Raw genomic sequence first — 26,711 nt, 5'->3', positions numbered from 1 at the left:
TCATCCATGACTTCTAGGAATAACATGATGCAATTCATATCATGTATGATGCAATACCAGCTTCAGATTGCATCATTCATTGTTTTGCCTCAAAAGCAAGTACTGTCCAAACCCAATCATAGATTTATTCATAGATCCAATCAAAGATGTATTTTAGTCATTTCTGGTTTAAATTGAGAACCCTTCCCTTTATAACTCACTTCTCCTCTGGCATTCCCAAGTCAAGGGTCGTATATACTGACCCAATAGCATATCTTGAAAACTAGAGCCAATCAACAATTTTAAGCATCATTTTCGTTCTCAGTGACCCAGAATTAGTAAAGTTGGACTACATTTATTTCAGAAACATTTTGGCTGTAGAGCAGTGTAACACTTCCTTATTCACTTTCTCCACACCAGTCAAGATTTTATAGACTTCTATCATACCCCTCTTAGTCGTTGCTTTTCCAAGCTGATAAGTCCCAGTCTTTTTAATCTTTCATCTTACAGAAGTTTTTCTGTACCTCTAATAATTTTTGTTGCCCTTCTCTATACCTTTCCCAATTCTAATATATCTGTTTTGAGATGGGGCACCAGAACTGCATGTTGTATTCAAGATGCCTGCATACAATGGATTATTATAAAGGCATTAGGATATTTTCTGTCTTATTATCTATCCCTTTCCTAATGGTTCCTAACATTCTTTTTTGACTGCCGCTGCACATTGAGCAGATGTCAGTCGTATAATCCCATACATTTACAACTCAAATTGTATGAGTTTAGTTCTCTTGAAGGAAGGAGGTTAGAGATTAACCCAGCAAATTTCCCAATGCTAGTACATCTCTCACTTTTTCCCCTTTCTCATCAGTAACACTTTATACCTTTCCTCCAGCTAAAATAAACTATGGGGCTAGGACCATAGAAAAGGGGATTTGTAATCAGTGTTGCAAGGCCTAATGTTTGGGGCTGTATGTATATTAAGTAACATATTAAGGGGGTGCATGGGTGCATCCTTAATTTTGTGTTTGTTTCACTGTTAACAAGTGTTACAAGCGGTGCGTGGGTCTTGAAAATCACCAAAAACTATGTGAGGTCATTTATGGACAGCTCTTTTAGGAACTGTGCCACCTAATGTAATCCACAGCCCTGAGTTCGGTGCCCAGGCTCCTATGCAAGGTATTGGGAGAGATAGGCACCTAACAGTGAGATCCACAAAAGCCAGCATGCTGAGTGGGGAAAGGTCTAAGCCATCTAATAATATATGCCAATGAGAGGGAGTTCAGGTGCCTAGGTCTGGGCTGGAGGGAGGTGTCTCCTGCTCAGACATCACAGCTGTGAACCCTCTCTAAATTCTCCTTCTGCCTACTGTGAACCCAGCTCTCTCATCTCTCAGGTAAGTGCCCTAACTACTGGGCTTAAAGGGTGTTCTGTGGCAAGGCCCTTTCACTTTGCTGCTGAAGCTGTTCCCCTTCGTGTAGAATGCTTAACAGCCACTGGGCCAGAGCAAGTGTGAGAGACACTCTATAGCCATGTGGTTAGGGCACCCAGCTGGCATGTGGGAGAGACAGGCTCTAGTCCTTGTTCCAATGACCAAAGTGGAACAGCTTCAGCAGGAAGATTGAAAGAGGTTCCTCATATCCCAGTGATTAGGGGCATTCTTTGAAGAGGAGACCTAGATTCAAATCCCTGCTCCACTTTAGGCACAGGAGTGATTTGAGTCTGGGTCATCCTGCATGGGTGTTGTAGTTATAAAGGGGGCAGCACCACCACTATCTTCTCGTCCTCTTCCAGCTTTTTTTTGTCCAAGACCCAGTGTACTACCAGATTGGGGTCTGCAGGCAAGATAGACAGGGGGACACCTAGTCTGTGAATTCCATTGAGTCTTAGGGGCCTTGGCATCAGGGCTTAGGCAGCTGTGCACATTCCCAATGGCAGAAATTCAGGCAGCTAGGGGATTTCACCACCAGAAACTTAGGCACCTACAGGGTTAGGTGGCAGTTGAGCAGGGATTTGAGATTTTGGCTTTGGGCACCGAAAGTGGCAGCTAAACATCTAAATCTCTTTGTGGCTCTAACCCACAAATGCCCTCTATAATGACACAGGCAGCATTTTTTAAAAATAAACACCCAGCAGATAACTGCAATGCTGTAAAGTGCTTGTGTTGTGTTTTCCCTGTGTCATTTCAGTTCCATTTCTCCAACTTGAGTGAGTATTGTATTTTTAAAAATGTATTTACAACATTTTTGAATATTTCAGAGGGAAGGTCGTTTTCCTGTAATCATCGTAAATAAATAATCAACAGTTGCTTTTTTTTAATTCTCTTTTTTCAAAAGTGATCTTAATTGCTTGTGCAATGTTCTGATGAGATAGCAATGAAATTGATTTACGATGGTCTCAAAGTTCAGCTTGGTAAAGCTGCTAAGGTGACTAGTTAATTAGTAGACAGCCTCTTGTTTTGCTCAGGTGCTATATCTTAGGGAGAGTTTCACATTTCACTCCACTAAATTTCTCTGCCAATCTGAATACTTTAAAAGTTGCTCAAATCAATGTGTTCTGCGTTTTTCCTACGTTTTCTGCAATGCTGAGTTTACTAAGTTCTTACTGAATAATTAACGTGTATTTCATATTGTTTTCTTTTAGAATAAGCCTTTTCCCCTTAATAAAGGTTACCTGCTGTTTTATTTATGGTTCACTCCTTTGCACGACTCTGTATTGCTTCATTCTTTAATGTTAGTCTCTTCTTTATATTTTATACACCCACGTTAAAGAAATTGTTCAGTGATTGAATTACATAGTGGTATAGGATGCACAGTTTGTGGCTGGGTGACATGCCAGAAAGGTTATTTAGTGACTAATTTCTAAGGGGAGGAGAAATTGCTGACTTCTCCTGTGGAAAAGTACTTTAGTCTCTTAAAGCGGCACTATTTGGATGATCCTGTAAAACAAGGTGGCCCATACTTGTTGCAAGCAGAGGAAATGAGGAGCCTTTTTAAGGTTTAAAATCTTTTTCCAAGAAGGCTGGATGCCTAAAATGACATATTCTAGACCAAGGATTCAGATTCAAGGCTGTAAACAAAAGAACTGTATTTTATGAAGTGGAACCAAATGTTGTTCTTCTTGCTGTATCCATGCAGGTGATTGCTCTAAGTAAAAGTAAGTGGCTTTTAATTATTTCAGAATAAAAACCTTTAGCAAGGATCATTTTATTTGTCTTTGAGTTGCAATGTTGTCTAGTTAAAAAAATAGTATTGTTTTTAATAGTAGTCTTAGAACAGTAGGCACAAATACATGGATTAGAGGTAAAGTACTTACAAATATTTTTTAAATTTGTGCCTGAAAGAACAGACAGTCTCAGATCTTTTCCTGAAAATCTTTTCCACATGTATATAGAAGCCATGGTTAATGTACACATTGATTATAGATGAGTTTAAGCAGTCAGCCATTATTTTTGCTCTTAAGTTTGTTTTGTGGCTAGCTTGCAGTTTTACAGATTTGCTTTATATTCAATACAAAGTTAAATGAGTATTCTTTGCTTCCCCATAAGACTTTTAGGATACTGTGTGAATTAAACTTGTGTGAGCAGGTATACATAAGGGCAACATCTGAGCCAAACATGTAAAATACCATGAGATAAACATTTGCATAACTGTAGAGGCTAGGCTTATGTGCAGGTGTACATGAAAGAACTGGGTATAATCAAGAAAAATGTGAAGTATGTGCTTGATCCTGTGCCATATGGAAGGAGAGATGGTGTACCAGCTAAGCTGCACACAACACCTGAGCCAGCATGCAGGCAGCAACCATACAGTACATTAAAAAAGTGCACTGTGCTTCTCATGGCTAGACAGTACATGTGCCCATACCCCTTTTCATATGGATGCATAGCGCCGAAGAAGGTCTGTGTTGGGCCATGGGGACTGAATGTTGCCTATAGCAGTGGTACATCACAGTATGAAGGTGAGGTGATCAGCAGCCACTTTCCAGGAAAACAAGTTCTCCTGCTAGTAGGAGAATTATAGCTTATGCACCATAACACCTCCCTCAACATTTCCAGAGTAGCTGAGCAGCTCCCATTGGTTCCTATAATGCAACCACTTCACCCGCATTTAGAAGTGAGCTGTCACCCTATATAGGGTTTATGAGCACAGAGAGCAAGGGAGTTGGAAGGAGTATCCAAAGTCCTGATTAACATTGGCAGACTGCAAGGTTGGTGATTAAAGAAGAATGGAAACATGGAATGGTAGCATGGGCAGAGGAGGAAAAACCACTACTTTGCAATCTACAACGTCCAGTCGATTAGGTACTCTAATATGGGGTTGTCACTGGAGCCAGTAAATTAATACTTTTTATAGGCACTAGTGACATGTTCAGTTGTAGTTAGAGGCCACTGGTGTTTTTCAAACCATTTTCCAAGTCTAATTTTCAGAGGTATTGTTTCTTATTTCAAATTAAATTATTTCAGCCAGTGCAGAACTAAACTGACATTTATTTGCAAAATTTAGTAAAGTTGACTTATTCTTCCAGCAGTGCAAAGCTAGAATGGAAGGTCAATAACTCAGCTATAGAAACTGTATTATAATGCAACTACTAAAACTAAGTTTTCAGGTTAATTAGGACAGTTTGGTTTTAATTTTATTCTGATGAAGGAATAAATTAATTCATTTGTCTTTTTTAAATTAAATCTTTCACTTGATTAACAAAGTAGTAGATTTTTTCTAGTGGAGTGATTACAGAACCTATTCATTAAACAATTATTTACATATAAATATATTAATTTTTTGTAATAATACTTAGCATTTTCCATAGCATCTTCATTCAAAAATCTCAAAGCCCTTGAAAAATATTAATTATTAAATCCAGTTTACAGTTGAGTAAACCAAGTCACAGAGAGGTGATGTGATTTGCCTAAGGACACAGTGAGTTGATAGTAGAGCAAGGAACAGAGTTCAGAGTATCAGACCTTTGTTTTAACATTTCCTTCTTATTTGTATGCAAGGGAAAAATACAAAAGATGTGGTCTAGATAGTACCATTTAGGTACAGCTTAGCGTAAGGGGCAGCACGGCAGAGCAGCCTCAACAGGAGCACTGGAAGGCAAAATGCATCATGAAACATGCCACACCTACTACTGCATCTTTTACTGAATTGCATGCTTGTCCTCTGCTGCCCACAAGGCCTCCATCCTCTCCTCTGGGGTGCCATGCGGTTCGGGGACTTAGGGATGGGCCAGGCCCTGCACTCCACAGAGTACAGAGACTGCAATTCTACACAGCCCATACACGCACTGTGCAGGAGGTTCTTTTATGGCTTCCATTCCATAACATGCAACTGTGTGTGAGCCAGGCAGATTGTGGAGCTGCATGAGTCAGATTTGCTACCATTCTGTATGTAACTGAGTTCAAAATTCAGTATTCAGTAAAAGATTGAAAAACAAATTTCAAAACGCACACAGCCATATATATGAGCTTTACTGTGCCGTGCGCGTCTGATTTCTTTGCTCCTGAGGTAAAATATTCACTGATCGTGGCGTTCCTGCTAAGCCTCTGTGTATTTTACAGATTTTACTGCTGTTTAACACAGCTGCTGAGGCGCTCTTGTTATTTAAAATGGGGAGATCTTTTTTACTAGAGAAACTGAAAGTTAATGCTTTTTTCCCCCTGGCATTTGAGTACAGAAGAAGTGATGGTACTTGCTTTATGCTGCATTTTCCAGACTAAGGGCTGGCTGAGTTTTCTGCTCCAGGACAAAGAGCAGCGGAGGAGAGAGGAGCACCAGGGACAGGGAAAGCTGCATCATAAGGAAAACCACACCCCATGGCATATGTGATAGTGTGGCTTAGGGTGACCAGATGTCCTGATTTTATAGAAAAAGTCCTGATATTTGGGGCTTTTTCTTATGTAGGCAGTTGTGAAGCATGGGACATCACGACTACATTAGGAGCATTCCTACCCTCACCCTTACTGCAGGCTGGCTGTGGCAGGAGATCACTTATATTGGCTTGGGCCAGCTCAGTGGCCTCTTTACTTTGTTCCTGAGGCATTTGCCTTTCACGCCAGAACATAAGGCCCAGTGTATACTAGCAGTGTATGGGGGGAGGGGAATAGAGGGAGGATGGATAAAGAAGAAAGAGAGAGAAGAAACTCACAAAAGTTAGAACAGAGATAAGAAGGAAAAAAGAGACCATTATATGCAGTTCTAAAGTGCTCATGGGCAAAAAATCTGGGTACTTGGAACAGAGGCAACAAGAGAAAAAGAAACTGGACAGGTGAAAGCAGAAGTTAAGATCCAAACACACACAAATTCTATGGCTCCAATTCATCAAGCTGTGCATGTGTCCCATCTACATAACCCTGTGTTCCTGTCATTGTTACCCATGCCCTCCCTCCTCCTCTTTCCACCCCTGCCATTCTCTTCTTCTGATTGTTGCACCCATTTTTTGAGTCATGTCTTCAATTACATTATACTCTTTTCAGGATGGAGACAGTGTCTTTCTATATGTTTGTGCCATGCCCAAAACAATGGGGCCTCAGTCTGGTGGGCCCCAGTCTTGACGGAGAATTCTGTGTGCTACTGTAGTACAAATAGGGAATAAATAATAATAAATGTGCCAGTACTTGGCACAAATGGATACAGGGTAAGGACTGCAAATGCCAGGTACTGGCCAGTCCTATTTTGAACAATATTTCAGGTCCTGTGTGAATTTTTCATTTATGTCTTAATGCACCTAAACAGAAAACAGGAATTTTGTGCTGAATGGTCCTCTGCCTCAGGAGAAATGAGTGTCCATTCACCATGAGTGTTGGATTGACTAGGGGATATTAGACCTGTCACTGTTAATTCTGGGCTTCTCAAGTTTCCTGTGGACACTTTTCTCCTTTCTGCCTCATATTATCAAATTTCTCGTGTGTCTGCCTGCCTGGGAATCCCAGCATCTATGTTTCTGCACCTTGGAAGACTGTTATTGTGCACAATGATTATAGACTTTGGTCTCAGTACTGTTCTCACAGTCACAAGCACCCGTTGCCACATGTCAGATTTACACTTAGAGGGCCTGATCCAAAGCCCACTGTAGTTAGCAGGAGTCTTTCCATTGACTTCAGTGAGCTTTGGATCAGGCCTGTGTATAGCATCTGGCTTCAGAAGACACACAGCACAGTGTGTGACTGTCTCCCAACAGGGTCGGCCATAGAGATAATGGCGCCATGGGCAGATTTGTATTTTGGCTCCCTTTCTTTGAGGTTAAGTACAGATACACAGTATGGTCACACACCATGAGTTTACTGGAGAAACTTTTAAGTTATGGTGTGGACTGTGTGCACCTCCAGCAGAGACAACTGCAAACGGGCATGGGCAGGCAGGACACTCAGCGCTGGCTCGCTGTAGCACCCAAGCCTCTGGCACCCAGAGCGAGAACACCGGGCTGGCAAGTGTGCAAAGCGCTGGAGGTATGGGAGTGCAGTAAGGCACAAATGGAAGCCCAGCACAGCTTGCGCCCAGCACAGGTCTGTTTCCCTGAGCTACTGGGAACCTGCCCAGGGAGGTCCACCGCCACCTCCACTCCTCAGTACCGTTCAACTGTGGACACCATTGTGTGGCCACAAGAGAGTTGCCACCAGCCCAGGCACGCCCATTCCACCCCTGCTCCACAGGCATTTGGGGGCAAGTGAGCAGCTACCCTGGTCGGTGGGCTACACCAGGCAGCCTGGGGTGAGAGAAGGAGACAGTTGGCAGAAGCAGCTCACCCCACAGCCCAGAACAGACTGGCACATGGTATAGCCTGGGGGCAAGGCCAGCCCTGGCCCGTGCCCACCCCCGTAGGGCACTTCCCCAGGCCCAGTGGCGCTCCTGCAGCTCACCCCTGGGGCAGACCCTCCCAAGCCACCAGTAGAAACAACACCTCCCACAACTTTCACCCCTCCCCCAGCTGGGAGCCAGCCCAACCTGCCTGCCCTTCTGCCAAACCGGAACACCACGCCAGCAATAAAGCCACCCACAAGTGGAGAGTGGAGCGCAGGTCATTGGCGCTCACCTCTTACCTTGCAGCATCTGCTTGACCACAGCATCCCCCTGACCACGGTGCCCACCTGTAAGACCAGCCCTGTCTCTCAAAACAGGACAGACAGCTGTGTATGTAAAATATCAGTCATCTCATTTTATCTCTTATTCAGTTGGGGTTGTGCATGTTAAATTTATTGTACAGTTTTTATTTAAAATCCCAAATTATACTAATTCACTGAACAAATGATAAATGTCCATGTCTCTCCTTGTGGCTGAAACAGTCTGGCTTGGAGTTTGTTATTGTTTCCACAGCCCAGCCTTATGCTCTTCTTTGTTCTGTTTTATTTATATCTGTATTTTTGCTGCTGCTGCCAGGTTATCTCCTCTCCTTGCTTCTTGTTGATGCCTGGTATTGCAAATCCCTGAACTCCAGTCCTAGAGAGAGTCGTTTGTAATTTCAAAGTTGTGAGAGGAACAGTTGTATTGTATATACAGGAATGACAATTTCCTTAACAATGGAAAAACTTGTGGGTGGGATAGGGAGAGAATGTAACTCCTTGCTTCACTAGCTGGCATGCATTGTGATTGCTGCAAATCCAGCCACATTATTGTAATATGACGGAGTAAAAATTGACAAGGATTTCAAACAGACGATGCATAACAAAGCACATAGGGCGAATGTTTCTACAGAAGTTAAGGTAGCGATCGTTCTGGTTTGGTGATGAATTTGGTTTTTTGCTGGAATCCCATGTAAATGATGGAGTGTGATGTCAACATGTCTATACAGCATCTTGGAGCTAGCCTCCCAGCCTGGTTCTCAGACTTGTGGTAGTGAGGCTCATGCTAATGCACTCAAAACAGCTGTGTAGTTGCTGCTATGATATTGCGGCTCAGGCTCTCAAGCTTCCCCTCCTCTCCAACCCCACCCCTCTTCCACCCTGGGCTTCGGAGCCCAAAGTTCAGCCCAAGCCACAGTGTCTACACAGTTATTTTTAGAGCATTAGCACAAGTCTGTGGACCTGGGCTGGGAGGCTGACCTCCTATCATAACCTAGTCCCAGATTTGGACCTTAGCGTCCAAAATATGGGGGTTAGCATGAAAACTTCCAAGCTTAGTTACCAGCTTGGACCTGGTAAAGCTGCCACCACCCAAAAAATTAGAGTGTTTTGGGGCACTCTGGTCCCCCCAAAAACCTTCCCTGGGAACCCCAAGACCCAAATCCCTTGAGTCTCACAACAAAGGAAAATAAACCTTTTCCCTTCCCCCCCTCCAGGTGTTCCTGGAGAGATGCACAGAAGCAAGCTCCGTGAATCTAAACAGAGGGATTCCACCCTCCCCGTTTCCAGCCTTGGAAAACAGAAGTACCGAGAGCTAATCTCTCTTCCCCCCCTCACCCAGAGGGAATGCAAAGTCAGGCTAGTAAATCTAACACACACAGATTTCCCCCTGACTTCTTCCTCCCACCAATTCCCTGGTGAGCACAGACTCGATTCCCTGGAGTTCCCCACTAAAGAAAAACTCCAACAGGTCTTAAAAAGAAAGCTTTATATAAAAAGAAAGAAAAAGTACATAAAAATGGTCTCTCTGTATTAAGGTGACAAATACAGGGTCAATTGCTTAAAAGAAATATGAATAAACAGCCTTATTCAAAAAGAATACAATTCAAAGCACTCCAGCAACTACATACATGTAAATACAAAAAAACAAACCTATCTTTGTACTCACAACTTGGAAACAGAAGATTAGAAAGCAGGAAATAGAAAAATCCTTCCCATAGCCGAGATGGACAGGCAGAAGACCAAAGAACAAAGGACTTACACACAAACTTCCCTCCACCCAGATCTGAAAAAGTCTGGTTTCCTGATTGGTCCTCTGGTCAGGTGTTTCAGGTACTTCTTTCCAGGTGTAAGAGACATTACCCCTTAACTATCTGTTTATGACACGCCCCCCAAATTGCAGACAGTGGGGAAGCTCACTGGCGGCGATTTCCTTCTAGAACTTTAAAATAAACAGATTAATACAACACATGCACCTTTACATATACCACTAAGTATATAACTAACAGACTTCTACATTTTAAGAACACTTTTTAACTACTGGATTCTGGGAAACTCTCACGGGAGAGTGCATCAGCTACTTTGTTAGAAGCTCCTGAGATGTGCTGACTTTGAAAATCAAAATGTTGGAGGGCTAAACTTCAACGAAGAAGTTTCTTGTTGTTCCCCTTGGCAGTATGAAGCCACTTTAGTGCAGCATGGTCAGTTTGTAGCTGGAACCGCCGTCCCCAAACATATGGGCGTAGCTTTTTGCAGGGCGTACACAATGGTGTAGTATTCCTTTTCACTGACTGACCAGTGACTTTCCCTCTCAGACAGTTTCTTGCTGAGAAACACGACAGGATGGAAGTTGTGATCCGTAGCTTCCTGCATGAGTACTGCTCCTATACCATGCTCAGATGCATCGGTGGTTACTAGGAATGGCTTGTTAAAGTCCAGGGCCCTGAGCACAGGGTCAGACATGAGCGTCGCCTTAAGTTGGGTAAAGGCCTTTTGACACTCATCAGTCCAGTTAACTGCATTTGGCTGGGTCTTTTTGGTCAGGTCGGTCAGTGGGGCAGCGATTTGGCTGTAGTGTGGTACAAATCGCCTGTAGTACCCGGCCAAGCCTAAGAAGGATTGGACCTGTTTCTTTGACCTTGGGACAAGCCACTTTTAGATAGCATCCACCTTGGCCTGTAGGAGGTTTATGGTTCCTCGACCCACCTGGTGCCCCAGGTAAGTCACTCTGTTTTGGCCTATTTTACACTTTTTGGCCTTAACAGTTAGTCCGGCCTGCCTGATGCGCTGAAAGACCTTTTCCAGGTGTAGTAGGTGTTCAGGCCAGGAGTCCGAAAAAATGGCCACATCATCGAGGTAGGCAACTGCATATTCTCCCAGTCCTGCTAGTAGACCATCTACCAGCCTCTGGAAGGTGGCGGGTGCATTTCGAAGGCCGAAAGGAAGGACATTAAATCATACACCCCACATGGGTGACGAATGCTGACCTCTCCTTGGCAGGTTCATCTAGCGGTACTTGCCAGTACCCCTTGGTTAAGTCTATTGTAGAGATGAACTGGGCACGTCCCAACTCCTCCAATAGCTCATCGGTGCGTGGCATTGGATAGTTGTCCGGATGAGTTACCGCATTTAGCTTACAGTAGTCCACACAAAAGCGTATTTCCCCACCTGGTTTGGGTACCAGAACCACTGGAGATGCCCATGCACTGGTAGATGAGCGGATTATACCCATTATAGCATGTTCTGGATCTCCCGTTCTATAGCAGCTTGGGCATGAGGAGACACCCGGTAGGGTGGGGTTCTAATTGGGTGAGCATTACCTGTGTCAATGGAGTGGTATGCCCGTTCAGTCCGTCCTGGGGTGGCTGAGAACAATGGGGCGAAGCTAGTGCACAGCTCCTTGATTTGTCGCCGCTGCAGACGTTCCAGGTGGTTGAGAGGTTCACCTCTTCCACGCCACCTCTTCTTCTTCTAGTTTTCTTTTGTGGGCTGCCTCTTTGGCTGCTTGTTCTCTTTTGTAGGCTGCCAGTTTGATGCTTTCTTCCTTTTCTTTCAGCTCCACCTCTTTTTGTCTTTTTTCCAGTTGTCGCCTGTGTTCAGCTTCTTTGATTTGTTCTTCTGCCTTCCTTTTTTCCTTGGAAGTCATGGTTCCTGTTTTCTTGTGTTGGGGTGCCCTCTGGTGTTTATTGTCTGAACTGCAGGCTCTGTTATCTCCTGGCGTCTGCCTAGCAACAGTGCCTTTTCCCCTTTCTTCCTCTAGCTAATGTTTTCAATGTAAAGTAAACCAGAAAAACCACTTTATTTGCATGTGTATCGTGCTGGTATTTGACTCCTAATGGGAGTGCTATTGTGTGACAAAAGACCCGTAATAGTTACTTAATGGTTGCTTGCTTAATATGCAAGCCAGAAACTGCAAGAGAGAGCAGAGAAAAAAAAATTCTCTCTGGTTCCTTTTAAAACCAAACTGTTTCTCTCTGCTTAAAAGCCCCTAGCAGAGAAAAGAAAAATATAATATTCCTACTGGCTTCTGGATTCTATCTATCCCACAAACACTGCCACCATATCATAACCTAGTCCCAGATTTGGACCTTAGCGTCCAAAATATGGGGGTTAGCATGAAAACCTCCAAGCTTAGTTACCAGCTTGGACCTGGTAAAGCTGCCACCACCCAAAAAATTAGAGTGTTTTGGGGCACTCTGGTCCCCCCAAAAACCTTTCCTGGGGACCCCAAGACCCAAATCCCTTGAGTCTCACAACAAAGGAAAATAAACCTTTTCCCTTCCCCCCCTCCAGGTGTTCCTGGAGAGATGCACAGAAGCAAGCTCCATGAATCTAAACAGAGGGATTCCACCCTCCCCATTTCCAGCCTTGGAAAACAGAAGTACCGAGAGCTAATCTCTCTTCCCCCCCTCACCCAGAGGGAATGCAAAGTCAGGCTAGTAAATCTAACACACACAGATTTCCCCCTGACTTCTTCCTCCCACCAATTCCCTGGTGAGCACAGACTCGATTCCCTGGAGTTCCCCACTAAAGAAAAACTCCAACAGGTCTTAAAAAGAAAGCTTTATATAAAAAGAAAGAAAAAGTACATAAAATGGTCTCTCTGTATTAAGGTGACAAATACAGGGTCAATTGCTTAAAAGAAATATGAATAAACAGCCCTATTCAAAAAGAATACAATTCAAAGCACTCCAGCAACTACATACATGTAAATACAAAAAAACAAACCTATCTTTGTACTCACAACTTGGAAACAGAAGATTAGAAAGCAGGAAATAGAAAAATCCTTCCCATAGCCAAGAGGGACAGGCAGAAGACCAAAGAACAAAGGACTCACACACAAACTTCCCTCCACCCAGATCTGAAAAAGTCTGATTTCCTGATTGGTCCTCTGGTCAGGTGTTTCAGGTACTTCTTTCCAGGTGTAAGAGACATTAACCCTTAGCTATCTGTTTATGACACCCACACACACAGTGTAGTGTAGACATACCATATTGAATGGACAACACATTCTAAAGCAAAGTAAAGATTTTTTCCTTTGGAAATGAGGTCCCCTACATCTTTGATGGAACCCAGCTGATCCTCATCCTCCCCTACTTATCATTCAAGACTCGTCATAAGAGGCATTAATTAAGCTTGCAGCAATGAGATCGCCTTCTGTGCCTGTCAGTGGTAATGCTCAGTCATCTGGAGAGGTCACTGCTGAGCAGAGTGAGATGCTCTGTTCCCTGCAGCAAATGAGTATACCATTGTCTCCAAAGTTTTCAGTCTTTCGCTAGCTGGCTAGGGGCATAGTTAACGCATCCTTCAAAAGATGTGTTCCCCTTCTTTTTCCTGTTTGTTCCCACCTTCCTGTTGGCAATTACTGCAGCTCTTTTTATGTCAGTTTTAGCTGGAAGTGGTTGTAAGTGGCTTTTATTTTTAAACAAAGTCTATGAATAGTCACTCTAGTATCTTTGGCCATGTGATACAGAAAGTCTGTGATACATGGTTTATATCAGAAGACTGTTCTGTGCACATTCATTTTCCATATATCAACAAAGCTCTAGCAGAAATTACCTACACTCAACAACAATGCTACATACACTCAATGTATAATTTTCAGATTTCTGCACAAAATTAATGATCTTAGCAAGATATTATCAGAAGGCCAAATCCTGCAGTGAAGCAAATGTCCCATTGGTTACAAGAGTTTATTTTGCCTTGAGTAAGGGCTGCAGGCATTGCTCTGCATACCTCTTCAGACTTCATTTGTGATACATAAGTAAAAGCACCAGTAAACTGTTGATGTCCACTGACAAAATTTAGAATCAATCATTCATAACTGTATTTTTATTTCAGGCAGATATATAAGCTCTTCAAGGCAAGGACTGTTGTCACTATGTGCATGTCCAGCAGCTAGCAAAATGAGGCCCAGATCTTGGTTCAGGCATCTCCATGCTGCTGTAGTGCAAATAATCAGTGAGAATACTCAGAATATATTTCTTGTATTAGTAAATGAATTTAGAAAATTGTCCAATATTCTATTAACGTGGGCCAATTTTCCTGCCTTCTGCAGATCCTCTTTTCATTAGGAGCTGCAGTCTCAAAAGAGTTTATTTTATTTAAATAGATAATACAGAAATTTAAGTTAAATTCTTTTCACTGTAGCTGATGTCTGAGCAACAGCTAATGTGATGTGTAAACTAATGAGTAAAGATGTGTCTCATGTGGTTTTCCTTTATTTCAGATGCAGAGAGAAATTGCTTACATAGCCCGAGACGGCCCAAATACTCCCCGGCCAGGATCTGCTACGCATCCTTCTCATGCAATTCCAAGCTCATCACCCATGACAGCTGTGCCCCACTCTATGCCCCCGTCTCCATCCAGAATTCCTTATGGTGGGGCCAGGCCCATGGGCGTCCCAGGAAATGCAACAATTCCCAGAGACAGGCTCTCAAGTGTGCCAGCATCAAGATCCATATCACCAAGCCCGAGTGCCATTTTGGAAAGAAGGGACGTGAAACCAGATGAGGACCTGAGCAACAAAAACCTTGCACTGTTTCGAAATGAAGGCCTGTATGCTGACCCCTACCTGTATCATGAGGGGAGGATGAGCGTTGCTGCTCCCCATACTGGACACCCTCTTGATGTTCCTGATCACATTGTAGCTTATCATCGCAGTACAATGAGGTCCTCAAACACTTACTGTAGCCCCTCTCTGCAACCTGAAATGATGGAGCAATCACTGTACAGACAAAAACCTAGAAAATACCCTGACAGCCATTTGCCAGCTCTTGGTTCTAAAACTCCTCCTGCCTCTCCTCACAGAGTCACTGACATGAGACTGATGGATATTCATACTCAGCATAACATTCACGTGCCCCCTCATGTCGTCCAGCCGGACAGGTCTTCTCCTAGTCGCCAGTCCTTTAAAAAAGAACCAGGAGCACCTATGTTTGTGGAAGCAAAAGCACGGAATGCTATGGGTTCACCTGGCATGGTCGAGGTAGTTCAGTCTGTGGCTGACAAACAGGTGTTTGGCTATGGATCAGCTGCAGTGCCCAAAGACAAAGAGACAAGGTAAGACAGAGCAAGAATGTAAGGTATGTAAATGAGAGAGAGAGCTCTGATCTGTGTGCATAACCTCATTTAACATACTGGAGCCCAGTATACTAGGGTGTGGTCCTTACGGAACTATTAGAGCAGTAAGTAATTTAAAGGAGCCTATGCACCAAAAGAACTAATTTACTTCCAAAAAAGTGTTGCCTCCTAATGGTGATCCAGGATCATATTAATTAGCGTACATTTCAATCATTGTAAAGAATAAAATGATTAACTGGGATTTTTTGCAGACAAATATATCATGTTAAAAGAACAAATGTTATGCCGCTAGTGTTAATAAGGGAATCTATTTCACACCTGTTCAGAATGGCACTCTGATATTACAATTTCTATTCTGTATGGAGTGGGGGTTTTCTCATCCAGTGTGAGGAAATAGAAGAATTTATCACTGACTGTCGGATCTGTTGTAAAACATGAATTTGCATAAAAATAGAATAGTTTGTTTTTAATATACTCTTTGGGGAGCATTGCTGAGATCAGCAAGTCCGTCCTGTTGAAGTAACTGAAACAAGAATGTTCTTTCTGCTGATTTTTTTCCAGCATCACAAATGGTTAATTGATGACCTACCTGTTAGTTATCACCTGATGGTGATCTCTCCTGTCTTCTTAAGGGTCAGATTTGTACAAAGATCTGTGCCAGCACAGATGACTTCTGCTGGCATACACCCTACCCTAGGGCAGAAAGATGATTATATTGGCAATTGGCTAAGATATACCAGTATAGTTGTACTAATGAATAGACTATTGTCTGTGCTGCTAACTTTTATAGAACTCTTTAGGGAATTGAAGGAGGCTAGCTGGACAATGGTAGGCTCTCAAAGGCTAAAGGCTGTGAAAGGTAACTAATGACTCCGCCTTGGGGGAGAAGGAGTGCCTCACATCTCTCTTAAATGCCCCCACTATGTAGAGTTTTGCAGCCCAGTGGGAACCCAATGGAACCCAACTCAAGAGTCAGGTTTGAGTCTGGTCTGACAGCAACCCGACCTGCTCAGGTTGTCTTCGATCACTTCCTCCTGTCTGTGGGGTTGGTGCAGTGGCGGCTACGTGCCCCAACTGCTGCTGGCCACTGCCACCTTATTGCGCTGTATATGCTACAGAGTGAGTGTACTGACAAGTCACAGAGCACACGTCTATGGGGTGTGAGGAGTGGGAAATCCTCACCATGCTGAGCCGCAAGGATGAGCCCCAAGGCAGCAGTGTGCTGAGACAAGCTCAGAGGGAAATACCGGCTTTGGGTCAGGTCTGAAAATGACTCAACACACTCCAGTCTGGTTTGGGTCCAGTTTGGGCTTTAAAATGAGGCCTGAGCAGACTTGTACCACACATCTGATTGACAGGCTCAGAATGAGTCTCCTCAAACTGTAATTAACTAGAGAGAGGATCAGTTCAGCATAAGACTTAAGGATACTCCCAAGTGTAATCACATGCATGAACACACATGCATGTGTGCACACGCACACACATATACACTAGTAAATTTGCAAATAATTTTGCACTAGCAATGATTATTGTCCCTAAAGTGCACTTAAAATTATGAATACAATATTTGCATAATAGCTCTTCTAAATATATACATGTATTTAAAATTCAGCCCACTATTTATTAACAAAATTACACTGGAAAGCACTCATGTTTTATTTTGTTTCTTTAAACCTTGAGTGTCTGGGCTATATTAAAAAATCATTCTAAATACCAAAAGCAATCAATGCAAATTAGTCTATTGTCTGACCTCTGAAATGTTACTTTAGGATATGTTTTGAGTTATACAACTAGAAAGTGCCTGAAGAGTTATTAAAATAATCCTTCCATAATTTCATAAACAGTAAAACCAATTTTTATTGCAATTGTATTAAATGAAATAAATAATACAAAGTGCCTCCTGGCTGAGGATGCTTAAGCTGAATATTTACAGCTCAGTTATAAATAGCTGACAGGCAAGAATTATAATGGAGCTGATGAAGCATCTTTATATCTGGCAATGGGAAGTGGCACAGCTATAGTTTAATCAGAAGGTATGTAAACCCCACATGTTTTATCAGCAGCACAGTCACGATCAAATGAGAAATAACAGGCCTGATACTTCAGCCCTTAGGGCATGTCTACGCCGGAGTGATCGATCCAGCGGAGGCCAATTTGTCACATCTAGTGAAGATGTGATAAATTGACCGCCGAGCACTCTCCCGTCGACTCCAGTACTCCACTGGACCGAGAGGCTCAGGTGAGTCAACAGGAGGTGAGTAAGCAGTTGACCTACCACAGTGAAGACACTACAGTAAGGAGCGCTAAGTACGTGGACTTCAGCTACGCTATTTTCTGGCTGAAGTTGCGTAACTTAGTCCAACTTAGCTCCCCTCCCTCAGTGTAGATCAGGCTTGAGTCACGTGTGGCAAAATTCACAGGCTTACACAGCGCTTAAGTCCTACATAAGCCCTTTGGTGAGGGTTTATGTGGGACTTAAGTGATACACAGGTCTCATGCCAGCCCTCTGCATGGGACTGACTTTCACCCATATACGCAAGAACAATTGAAGTCAGCTGGACTTCAGGTTGCCAGGTGTCCGGTTTTGACCAGAACACCTAGTCAAAAAGGGACCGTGGTGGCTCTGGTTAACACAGCTGACTGGGCCACTAAAAGCTCCCGGAAGCAGCTGGCATGTCCCTCTGGCTCCTAAGCACCGGAATGGACGGGGGGCTCCATGCATTGCCCCTGCCTGCGTCACAGGCACCGCCATGAGCGCCAGCTCTGCAGCTCCCATTGACTGAGAATTGCAGCCAATGGGAGCTGCAGAGGCACTGCCTGCAGGCAGGGCCAGTGCATGGAGACCCCTGGCTGCCCCTGCACCTAGGAGCCAGAGGGACATGTCTCCACTTCCGGGAGCTGCCTGAGGTCAGCACCAGCCAGAGCCCACACTATGAACCCGCTCCCCTGCCCCAGCCCTGAGCCCCCTCCCACACCAAAACCCTGAGGCCGCACTCCAACCTCCTGTCCCCCCCTCGCACTCCTGCACCCCAAACCCCCCTCAACCCGAGCCCCACCCCAGAGCCCACACGCCCAGCCAGAGCCCTTACCCCACACCCTAACCCCCTACCCCAGTCTGGAGCCCCCTCCCACACCCTGAACCCCTGATTTCTGGCCTCACCCTGGAGCCCATGCCCCCAGCCCAGAGTCCATATCCCCTCCCACATGCCAAGCCCCCGCCACTGCCTAGCACCCCCACCCACACTCCGAACCCCTCAGCCCCAGCCTGTAGCCTCCTCCTGCACCCCAAACCCCTCATTCTCAGCCCCACCCCAGAGCCCACACCCCCAACCAGAACCCTTCCCCCCTCACACACCCCAACCCTCTGCCCCAGCACAGTGAAAATGAGCGAGTCAGCGACGGTGGGGGTGGGGAGATGGAGCAAGTGGGGGCCGGGGCAGGGGTGTTCAGTGTTCTTCAGTCCAGAAAGTTAGCAACCCTAATGTCAGTGGTTGGGGCCCTGAGGACAGAATCCATCTGGAGGATCAGATTCTGCACTGCCATGTACCTTGTGTGCTCATTGACACCTGTGCAAGCCACACCACATCAGAATGGTAGCGTTTTACATTCACTTTGCACATATATAAACAGTTCCTAAGGGGTCGGACAGCGGAGGTCTCAGTGGTCTCATCATCTTTTATGTAGATATTTTGTAGTTAACAGACCCCTTTAAAATGACTAAAAGTGGTTTGAGGCCTCTGCAAACCTCAAACCAGCCATCTAAGAGCTGCTGTTAATACTGTCACAATCTAATTTGTGTTCAAAAGAAAAAAATGTGATTTGCACTGCCTATTCTTAGAACTTACCTTGAAGTAGTAGTATCCTAAGCGCTTTGGCCAGATAAAATGTATTGATTAAGCATAAATGCAGAGAAGAAATTTAAGTGGACAGAATTTTGACTAAATCTCTCTTCCCTCTGCAAGTCTCCTTGAATTATTCTGTTTCCTGGGATGAAATGAGCAGGTAGAAAGAAACTGGTGCTACACCAGCATGTTTGGATGTTGTATGTATTTGACCTCTAATAACCACATCCTGCTTTTGCTGAAGACAATGGGACGTTTGCTTTTGGGACTTTGATGTCAGCAGGGATGGAATTGGGGCCAAGGAAAGGTATTCAAAAATATTTCCCATCTTCCCCCTTTGGACTTTCCCATGTTGATTATATGCTGTGGAAATCAATCTCCTAACTAACAAGTTTGTCAAGGTTAATGTTGAGGGTTTAATGTTTGGCTTGCTGTAGATAGTTCTCTTTCTTCTATTTATTTTATCTCCGCTATTTCCAAGGCATCTCCTTCCAAGGTACCTGAGCACCAAATTAATTCTTGGACTAATTCATTTGTCAAAACAATCGTGTGACAAACTTTGCTTTACAATGATGCAAAAAAAGTTCAAGTGTCACCTGGAAGTTAAAAAAAAATTAAAATGTTTGAACTTTCTTATGCAAAAGAGATATTAAAAGTCTCCTACCATGTTGATTGTAATGCAAACAGTGTAACAGATTGAACTGTTTTATCTTTAAGCCCTTATCTGAGCCCTTAAATCTGAGGCTCAGAAGAAGAATAATTTACTTTGTTAGTGAGTGGCTATGTGCAATTTTAAAGATGATTTGTTTCATATTTTTTGGATGGCCCATTTGTCTGGTTCGTGGTGGCTAACTCTGGAGGTGACTGTAGGCAGTGCAGATGTACGAATCCTGAGAAATTGGAAGTGATCTTGATTTTTTCAACAGTTAATCCGAATTAACTTGATTAAATGGCATTATTATTTATTTACATTGCTTATAAAACAACACTTAAGTGTTGTAAAATTCCAGAATATTTAGTATTACTATATAAATAATCAGTGCTGTTACTCAACTATCATCAGATACTGAAATGCCAATTTAATTGTGCAACACATTTTCCCTGCAATAAAAATACCATTTTCTGAGGTTTATTAAACTTTTTCTGAACTCATATTTTTGCCTTTGCCTTTTTATGCCACCTAAGAATCCTGATGGATGTTAAGGTCAAGTGGGAAAAAAAAGAAAGCAGTAGCTAGTGGTTCTCTTAGTTAATGCAGTCACATTTCACATCTTGAAGCTTATGTTTAGATACCAAGCTAAATATGATGGCCTTATCCAAGGCCATATTGCATGTCGTTCCCATCATAAAACCACTGTTGGATGACACAGCTGAGTATGGGCAGACGCAGCAGTTGAACCAGAAAAGCTGTTTATCTAATTTATCCTCAGCACAGTTGTGAACAGTGGGAGCCCCATCACTAATGCAATAAGGAATGCATGTAGGAGGAAGTGTTACAGTGATGGGGCTGTCATGGTATAAATCCCCACTCTGAACCTTAGAGTCCAAAAGATGGGGTACCAGCATGAATTCCTCTGAGCTTAATTACCAGCTTAGATCCTGTAGTGCTGCCGCCAACCAGGACTTGGAGTGCCTGGTACACTCTGGTCCCCCCAAAACCTTCCCTGGGGACCCTAAGACCCAGACCCTCTGGATCTTAACACAAGGAAAGTAAACCCTTTCCCCCACCATTGCCTCTCCCAGGCTTTCCCTCCCTGGGTTACCCTGGAAGATCACTGTGATTCAAACTCCTTGAATCTTAAAACAAAGGGAAATGCACCTTCCCCCCTCCTCTTTCTCTCCCTGTCTCCCACCAATTCCCTGGTGAGTACAGACTCAATGCCCTTGAGCCTCAACAAGGAAAAAAAAATCAATCAGGTCTTAAAAAGAAAAGTTTTTAATAAAAGAAAGGAAAAAGTAAAAGTTGTCTCTGTAATTAAGATGGTAAGGGTTACAGGGTCTTTCAGCTTATAGACACTAGAGAGAAGCCTTCCCCCCAGCACAAATACAAATTAAAATCCTTCCAGCAAAATACACATTTGCAAATAAAGAAAACAATCAAAAAGACTAAACCGCCCTTCTACTTGTACTTAGTATGTGAACAGAAAATTAGAGAGCCTGTAGGTATGTCTGGTCACTCTCAGAACCCAGAGAGAACAACAGACAAACAAACAACACAAAACAAAGACTTCCCTCCACCGAGATTTGAAAGTATCTTGTTTTCTGATTGGTCCTCTGGTCAGGTGGTCCAGGATCACTGCTTGTAACCCTTTACAGATAAAAGAGACATTAACCCTTAACTATCTGTTTATGACAGGGGCCTAAAGATCTTGCAAACTCATCCCATCCCCCAACCCTTTAGCCAGATGACTCTCTAGCTACAGGATAACTTTGGACAAAATCAACCTGAGATAACTGACCAATCCAATTTACATCCTGCCGGTCTTTCCTTGTCTTACACTTTGCAATCAAATGTAGTAGAGTAGCTAATTTTAAGCAAGTTTTTTCTGGTGGTAGGAGTATTTTCTGATTAGGCTTTCACTTTTGGCTCCCACACACAAAAGGCTAAGGTACGTTGTGGCTGGCTCAGACCAGGTGTGTTAGGAAAATCTCTGAGAAGTTTTCTCACTACCATAGGCTCCTGCACAGGGACTGCAGGGTGGGGAGCAGAGCTGCTACTCCATGCTGTCACCACTTGTTAGCACTAGCCTCTCCAGAAAGAGTGAGGTGTTGTAGTGGCCACAGCTCTGTCCTCATACCTGCCAGTAGAGTTGGCTAACTACAGAAGGCAGTGCAGGCTGCACCCTTTAAAAGGCATGTGCTAATTTGTATCTCCAGAAAGAATGCTAGCAGTGATATCTCTCTGTGGATGGGCAGAATCACATATAGATTCTCTGCAAGCAGTTCATCCAATGAGCCATATGATTTGTATAGGGGAATGGCACCTGCACTTTGGCATCCTGCTATTTGAGGAATGTGACCAAGATAAGACATTCCACTTCCTATAGCTGATGTGGGATAATTGCTCATGTATAAGAATTGGCAAAGATTATTGCACTCAGTAGTGTTTAAAAGCATTCCTTTTAATTTACCGTATAGGTGAGAGAGGTTGATTCTGGTTTTATTATAAGATGATTGAGATGCATGATAATGTACGCAGGAAATCAAACATCTCTTTAATTGTGTGCAGCAAGCTGAGTATTCCCATTACACTTTGCTTTACACCCTCCCTGGAGTTCCTGCATCCCAGCCACCTTGCCTGCTGAAGAGAGTTCAGGTGAGGTCTGTCAATACCACTCTTAATTGGGAATTGAGAAATGCAAAGCTCTCCCTCTGCCTAGAAGCAGTTCATACACAAATTACTAGCCTATTTTTATGATGTTAAAATTTTTACATATGCTCTTCTCCCATGGTTAAATAGAAAATATGTCTTTTCCTGTATCTGACTTTGTCCCTGGTGAATTGTATAGAATCTGTACCTTGGTTTAAACATAAAATGTCATCACATTGAAAAAGCCTGCTCTCGGATAACATGCTAAGTATCTCCTGGGGTGATATCTGAAGAGCCATTTAAATATGAGTATTCAAGGTAGTTTGCACACGTAGCCTAGGGTAGACAGTGAACATAAATGAACGATTGCATGATTGAATTTCTAGTTTGTGCTTGTGCCAGGCAGGAGGCAGCTCCTCTACAGTATGAACATAAAAGATGCCCCCAGGAAAGGGAAGGAACATACAAGTAATGCTTGGATATTTCCCAGTGGGAAAAGGATATCAGTGTAGCAGAGTGTAATGCCCAGTGCAGAATCACCCCCAACCAATTACAATACAGGTGATGACTTGTTCTACACAAAGATCAATGGAATCGCAAGAAATAAACTGAATGATAGAATCTAAAGCCTCAGAACTGTCAGTAACTGGGCTGCAGAAGGACAAGGTTTTGTATTTGTTGTGCTTCTCTCAGAGAGTGAGATTGGTGAGGCTGTGACAGTCTTGTTTTCTGAACAACTGGCTAGGAAGAGAATTATAAACTGCATGCCTGAAGAATAATAGTGAGGAATTTCTCCAGCAGTACTTTGCTTTGCTGAGGCATCATGCTGCTTGTGCAGGAGGTGCCGAGAATGATTGAGAAAGCTGTTGGAACTGGGTGTATGTTCAGTCTTTGCCCCTGCCCTTCTCCTCTCAGCAACTGGCTCTCCCAGTGTTCCTGTGAAAATCATACCAAACAATGCAAGCAAGTTCCTTTTTATTCTTGTACAGTCAAAATGTGCAGTTGCTTTAGTAACAGTGGAAAACAAGCAACCCTCCCCTTCCCCCTTGCTGTGGGGGATACGGAGGCTAATCTTGGGACATGGGGTGATGAGGGCACATTCTTCCTTCGCACTAAGATGGTTGGAGGAGTCCTCAGGAAAGCTGCGGCAGCACATTCATCTCTTTCCTGCTCCCATGCAATGCATTCTTCTTTCCTCCTCTCCTGGGTTTTTTTTTTTGCATCCCAACCTGCCACTGGGGTCTCAATAACACATTATTTCTAACCCCCCTCTGACTCAGGGAGGAAAGCTTGCCAGCACATTGCCTCCGTAGGAGACGGGAGGGGGACAGGATACCAAAGCATATTTTTCTTCTCCAGACCGTAGCTGGAATTACAGAGTCACAGGCATCACTGGCTATAGATCATCTGCCTGTTTAGACCCAGCTGTCATAATGTTTATGTACAATCCTGTGACAGGGTCTGATGGCAATCTTTTATTCAGAGAATTTAATGATTAAAAGAAAAATAATCAAACTCAGGCACTTCATATTCAGCACCATAATAGAAGTAGTCTGATCTCCAAAGGTCCTGTAGCTTTCATTGACTTCAGTGGGAGCTGTGAGTTCTCTGAAAATCAGGCTAATTTTACTGTGTTGACTAAATATCAGTTTAGATGTTTAATTTTTGGCACCCACTTAAGACATTTTTGGCTTAGATGATCATAATAAATACATGGACATAAGAATGGAACCACTTTAAAAAATCCTGCTTGGTCTTTTACAAAATAAAGAATTCTGGACTGAATGTAGCATTCTTTAGCATCCTTAATGTTCTTACCATGTGACAGTAAGATGGGCTATTGATTGCACAAGTTGATTCCTCATCGTCTTCTACTTCCCAGCCTGCCTCCTCTCTCATAAAAATGTATTTTCCTTACCTTTCATTATTAGTTTTGCATTGCCATAATTTAATTTGAACAATAAAATTGTTTCCAGATTGTCAAATGTGAGATGGAAAGACAGTGTTATTTATATGTTAGTAAAGCAGATAGTCTTCTTTCAGTTCAGTTTGGATCCAGAAAGGCTTTTTTGGTATTACCTGAAAAACTGCTTTCATTATTAAGTGACAGGAACACTGCATTAAAGTTTGTTAGAATAATTTTACCTCAGACGTGTAGTGCTTGCTCTTTGTTCCACTAGATGGTTTCAAAGATTACTGTAGTTGGAAGCACTTTTCTTAGCTCTGAAATAAATAATGGTGGAAACAGAAATGATGCAACATATTTCTTAATTTAAAATAAATTAGGTCAGATTCATTAACATTTTAGGGCGTGGCCTTAAAGTAGCCTTTCTGCATGAAAGGTGGGGGGGAGGGATTTAAAGCAATGACCGGACACACCAGAGTTTATCCCTTGATGCCAGCTGACTGATCCCTCTCCTTCTTTGTGTCTGCTCAGCCTTCAGTAAGGATCTTGTCTGTCATAGATGTTTCTGGTGTCCTGTTTCCTTGACATCGTCTTATGGAGGCTTCAGAGATGCAGAATCTCTCACAGCTCCACGCAGCTCATTGCTTCCCAGCAAAGTGGAATTTCATGTCCGGAGTAGGTGTGAGGCGATCTCTGGTGACTAGTGGCAGGGGTGCTGGCATCTTTTCAATCACTTCGTTTAGCTTCAGCCATTTATTGAAACTCATGCTTGACTTTCCCATACCAACTAGTATTCTTTATGGAACCAACCTGAAGCTGGAACTGAAACCTGATACTGAGAGCAGGCACTGCTATATGCCTAGCTCCCATGTTAGATGGCATGTGGATGTGGTAAGGTAGTAAAAACCTAACTCTGAATGTGTCCCCCCCAACCATTTAGTTTACAGTGGCCCAGAGTATGAATGTCCCAATTTCTCTTGTGAAAATCTTCTGCAAAGCAGTATGATTGCCACTGCTATATCAGGCCACTCATCTTTTGAGAGGGGTTGTAACTGATCTTCTTGTTTTTCGGATGATTCTTAGCATGTTCTGGAATAGCATTAATCTGATGTCCCACTGATTTCTCTAGGGAAGTAAAGATAAAAATATAGTGTCATGCCACATTTTATACATGTGTAAAACATTAAATGTATTAAATATTTACGGCCAAATTTTCAGAAAGGCAGACTTGAGGCCATACGCTATTATGTGTCTACAGGCAGGCAGTTACCATGATGACATGTGAAAATCAAGGGATTGTGTGTGCAAATTGCTATTTTGGAACCTGTTGAGCTGGTTGCATGGGCATTTACCTGATTTGTATGTACACTCGTGTTTACTACAAGTGCAAATATAGGTACACAATTGTGCGTGGACATCCAGCTTCCCTATCCAAAAATGTGATCCTTGTTGTTTAATACAGACCAGCACTTCAAGGAAAATATTGACAATAGCCCTTATGTACCATATTTGTTCTCTCTTTCTTTTCACCTGCTTTTTTAAATTACTTAGGATATTTGCATGACAATGGGATCTCTTCATTTTAGAGTTAATGTCTTCTTGGTTTACCTGAAGTCCTATGCCTGTGATTGTGACATTGCAATCATTTCCACAGCAGACAGCTGTGATGTCAAATACAAAGGATTCTGAAATTGGGTAGGAAGCACACACCTGGAGCAGATTAAATGCTTCTGAAGCAAAGATTCTGGTTTTGCACATAGTTAAAATGCCAGCAACAAGGAGGTTGAAGTCCTTAATCCTGTAGTCCTTATACTCAGGTAAAACTCTAGTCCCAATGGAGATTTAAAAAACCATAGGAAAATATATGTATAGCTGCAGAATTGTTTCTGAGGAGGATGATTTGCAATAGTTTCCAGGAGGTATTAGCTGACGAGCTAAGTGCCTTTTTCATGAGATCACTGTATTAAATCTATACTTTTTATCATCTGTTTTTTATCCCATGCAGATGTCTTTGTATTGTCTGTTTGTTATCGTACGACACTTTGTCTAAAACCAGGATGTAGCCACCTTTTTAACAAGGTGTATGCAAATTGATACCCATGAGCCTTTGCACAAACATCTTTCCAATCCTGTGATGATCATTCATCTAGAAAAATGAGTCTGAAAGCAAATATATCCGGCTTTAACAAACGATTCTCTTGTCTTACAGAGAGAGGATGCAAGCCATGGAGAAACAGATTGCCAGTTTAACTGGTCTTGTTCAGTCTGCGCTTTTTAAAGGGCCAAATACAAGTAATAGCAAAGATGCTTCTAGGTAAAAAAAAGAATTCATTAAATCTGTTTCTCTGTAATTATTGTTAATGATCAATTAGCAAAATTAAACTTTTAATGTAATAACAGAAGACCGAACGCTCAACATTTAAAAACTTTTTTTTATCACTTTTGATAAGAGCTGGATTGTTAGGCAGAGTGGGAAAAGTATTCCAGCCAGTGAATGGAGATTGAACTGCATTGTTCTTGTTGATGTTAACAGGAATA

General features: G+C 43.0%; 1 protein-coding gene across 14 annotated transcripts in view; it reads left to right on the top strand.

Annotated features, from left to right (window-relative positions):
- Nucleotides 1-26,711, top strand: part of KIAA1217 (KIAA1217 ortholog) — a 531,277-nt gene that overhangs the window by 444,822 nt on the left and 59,744 nt on the right. For 11 of the 14 annotated variants that reach the window (XR_007772456.1, XR_007772455.1, XM_050938988.1 and 8 more), the window contains 2 exons: nucleotides 14,262-15,094; nucleotides 26,383-26,487. Coding sequence is in view for 12 of the 14 variants with exons in the window: in XM_050938988.1 (XP_050794945.1) it covers nucleotides 14,262-15,094; nucleotides 26,383-26,487 (938 nt within the window). In the remaining 2 variants the exon portion in view is untranslated. The remainder of the gene's footprint in view (nucleotides 1-14,261; nucleotides 15,095-26,382; nucleotides 26,488-26,711) is intronic. The other 3 variants (XM_050938987.1, XM_050938997.1, XM_050938999.1) reach the window with 1 other exon arrangement.

This window comes from Gopherus flavomarginatus, chromosome 2, assembly GCF_025201925.1.
Source record: "Gopherus flavomarginatus isolate rGopFla2 chromosome 2, rGopFla2.mat.asm, whole genome shotgun sequence".
NCBI classification, from domain to species: Eukaryota; Metazoa; Chordata; order Testudines; family Testudinidae; genus Gopherus; species Gopherus flavomarginatus.
The sequence above is the reverse complement of the archived record's forward strand: the minus strand, read 5'-3'. Positions and strand labels throughout refer to the sequence as shown.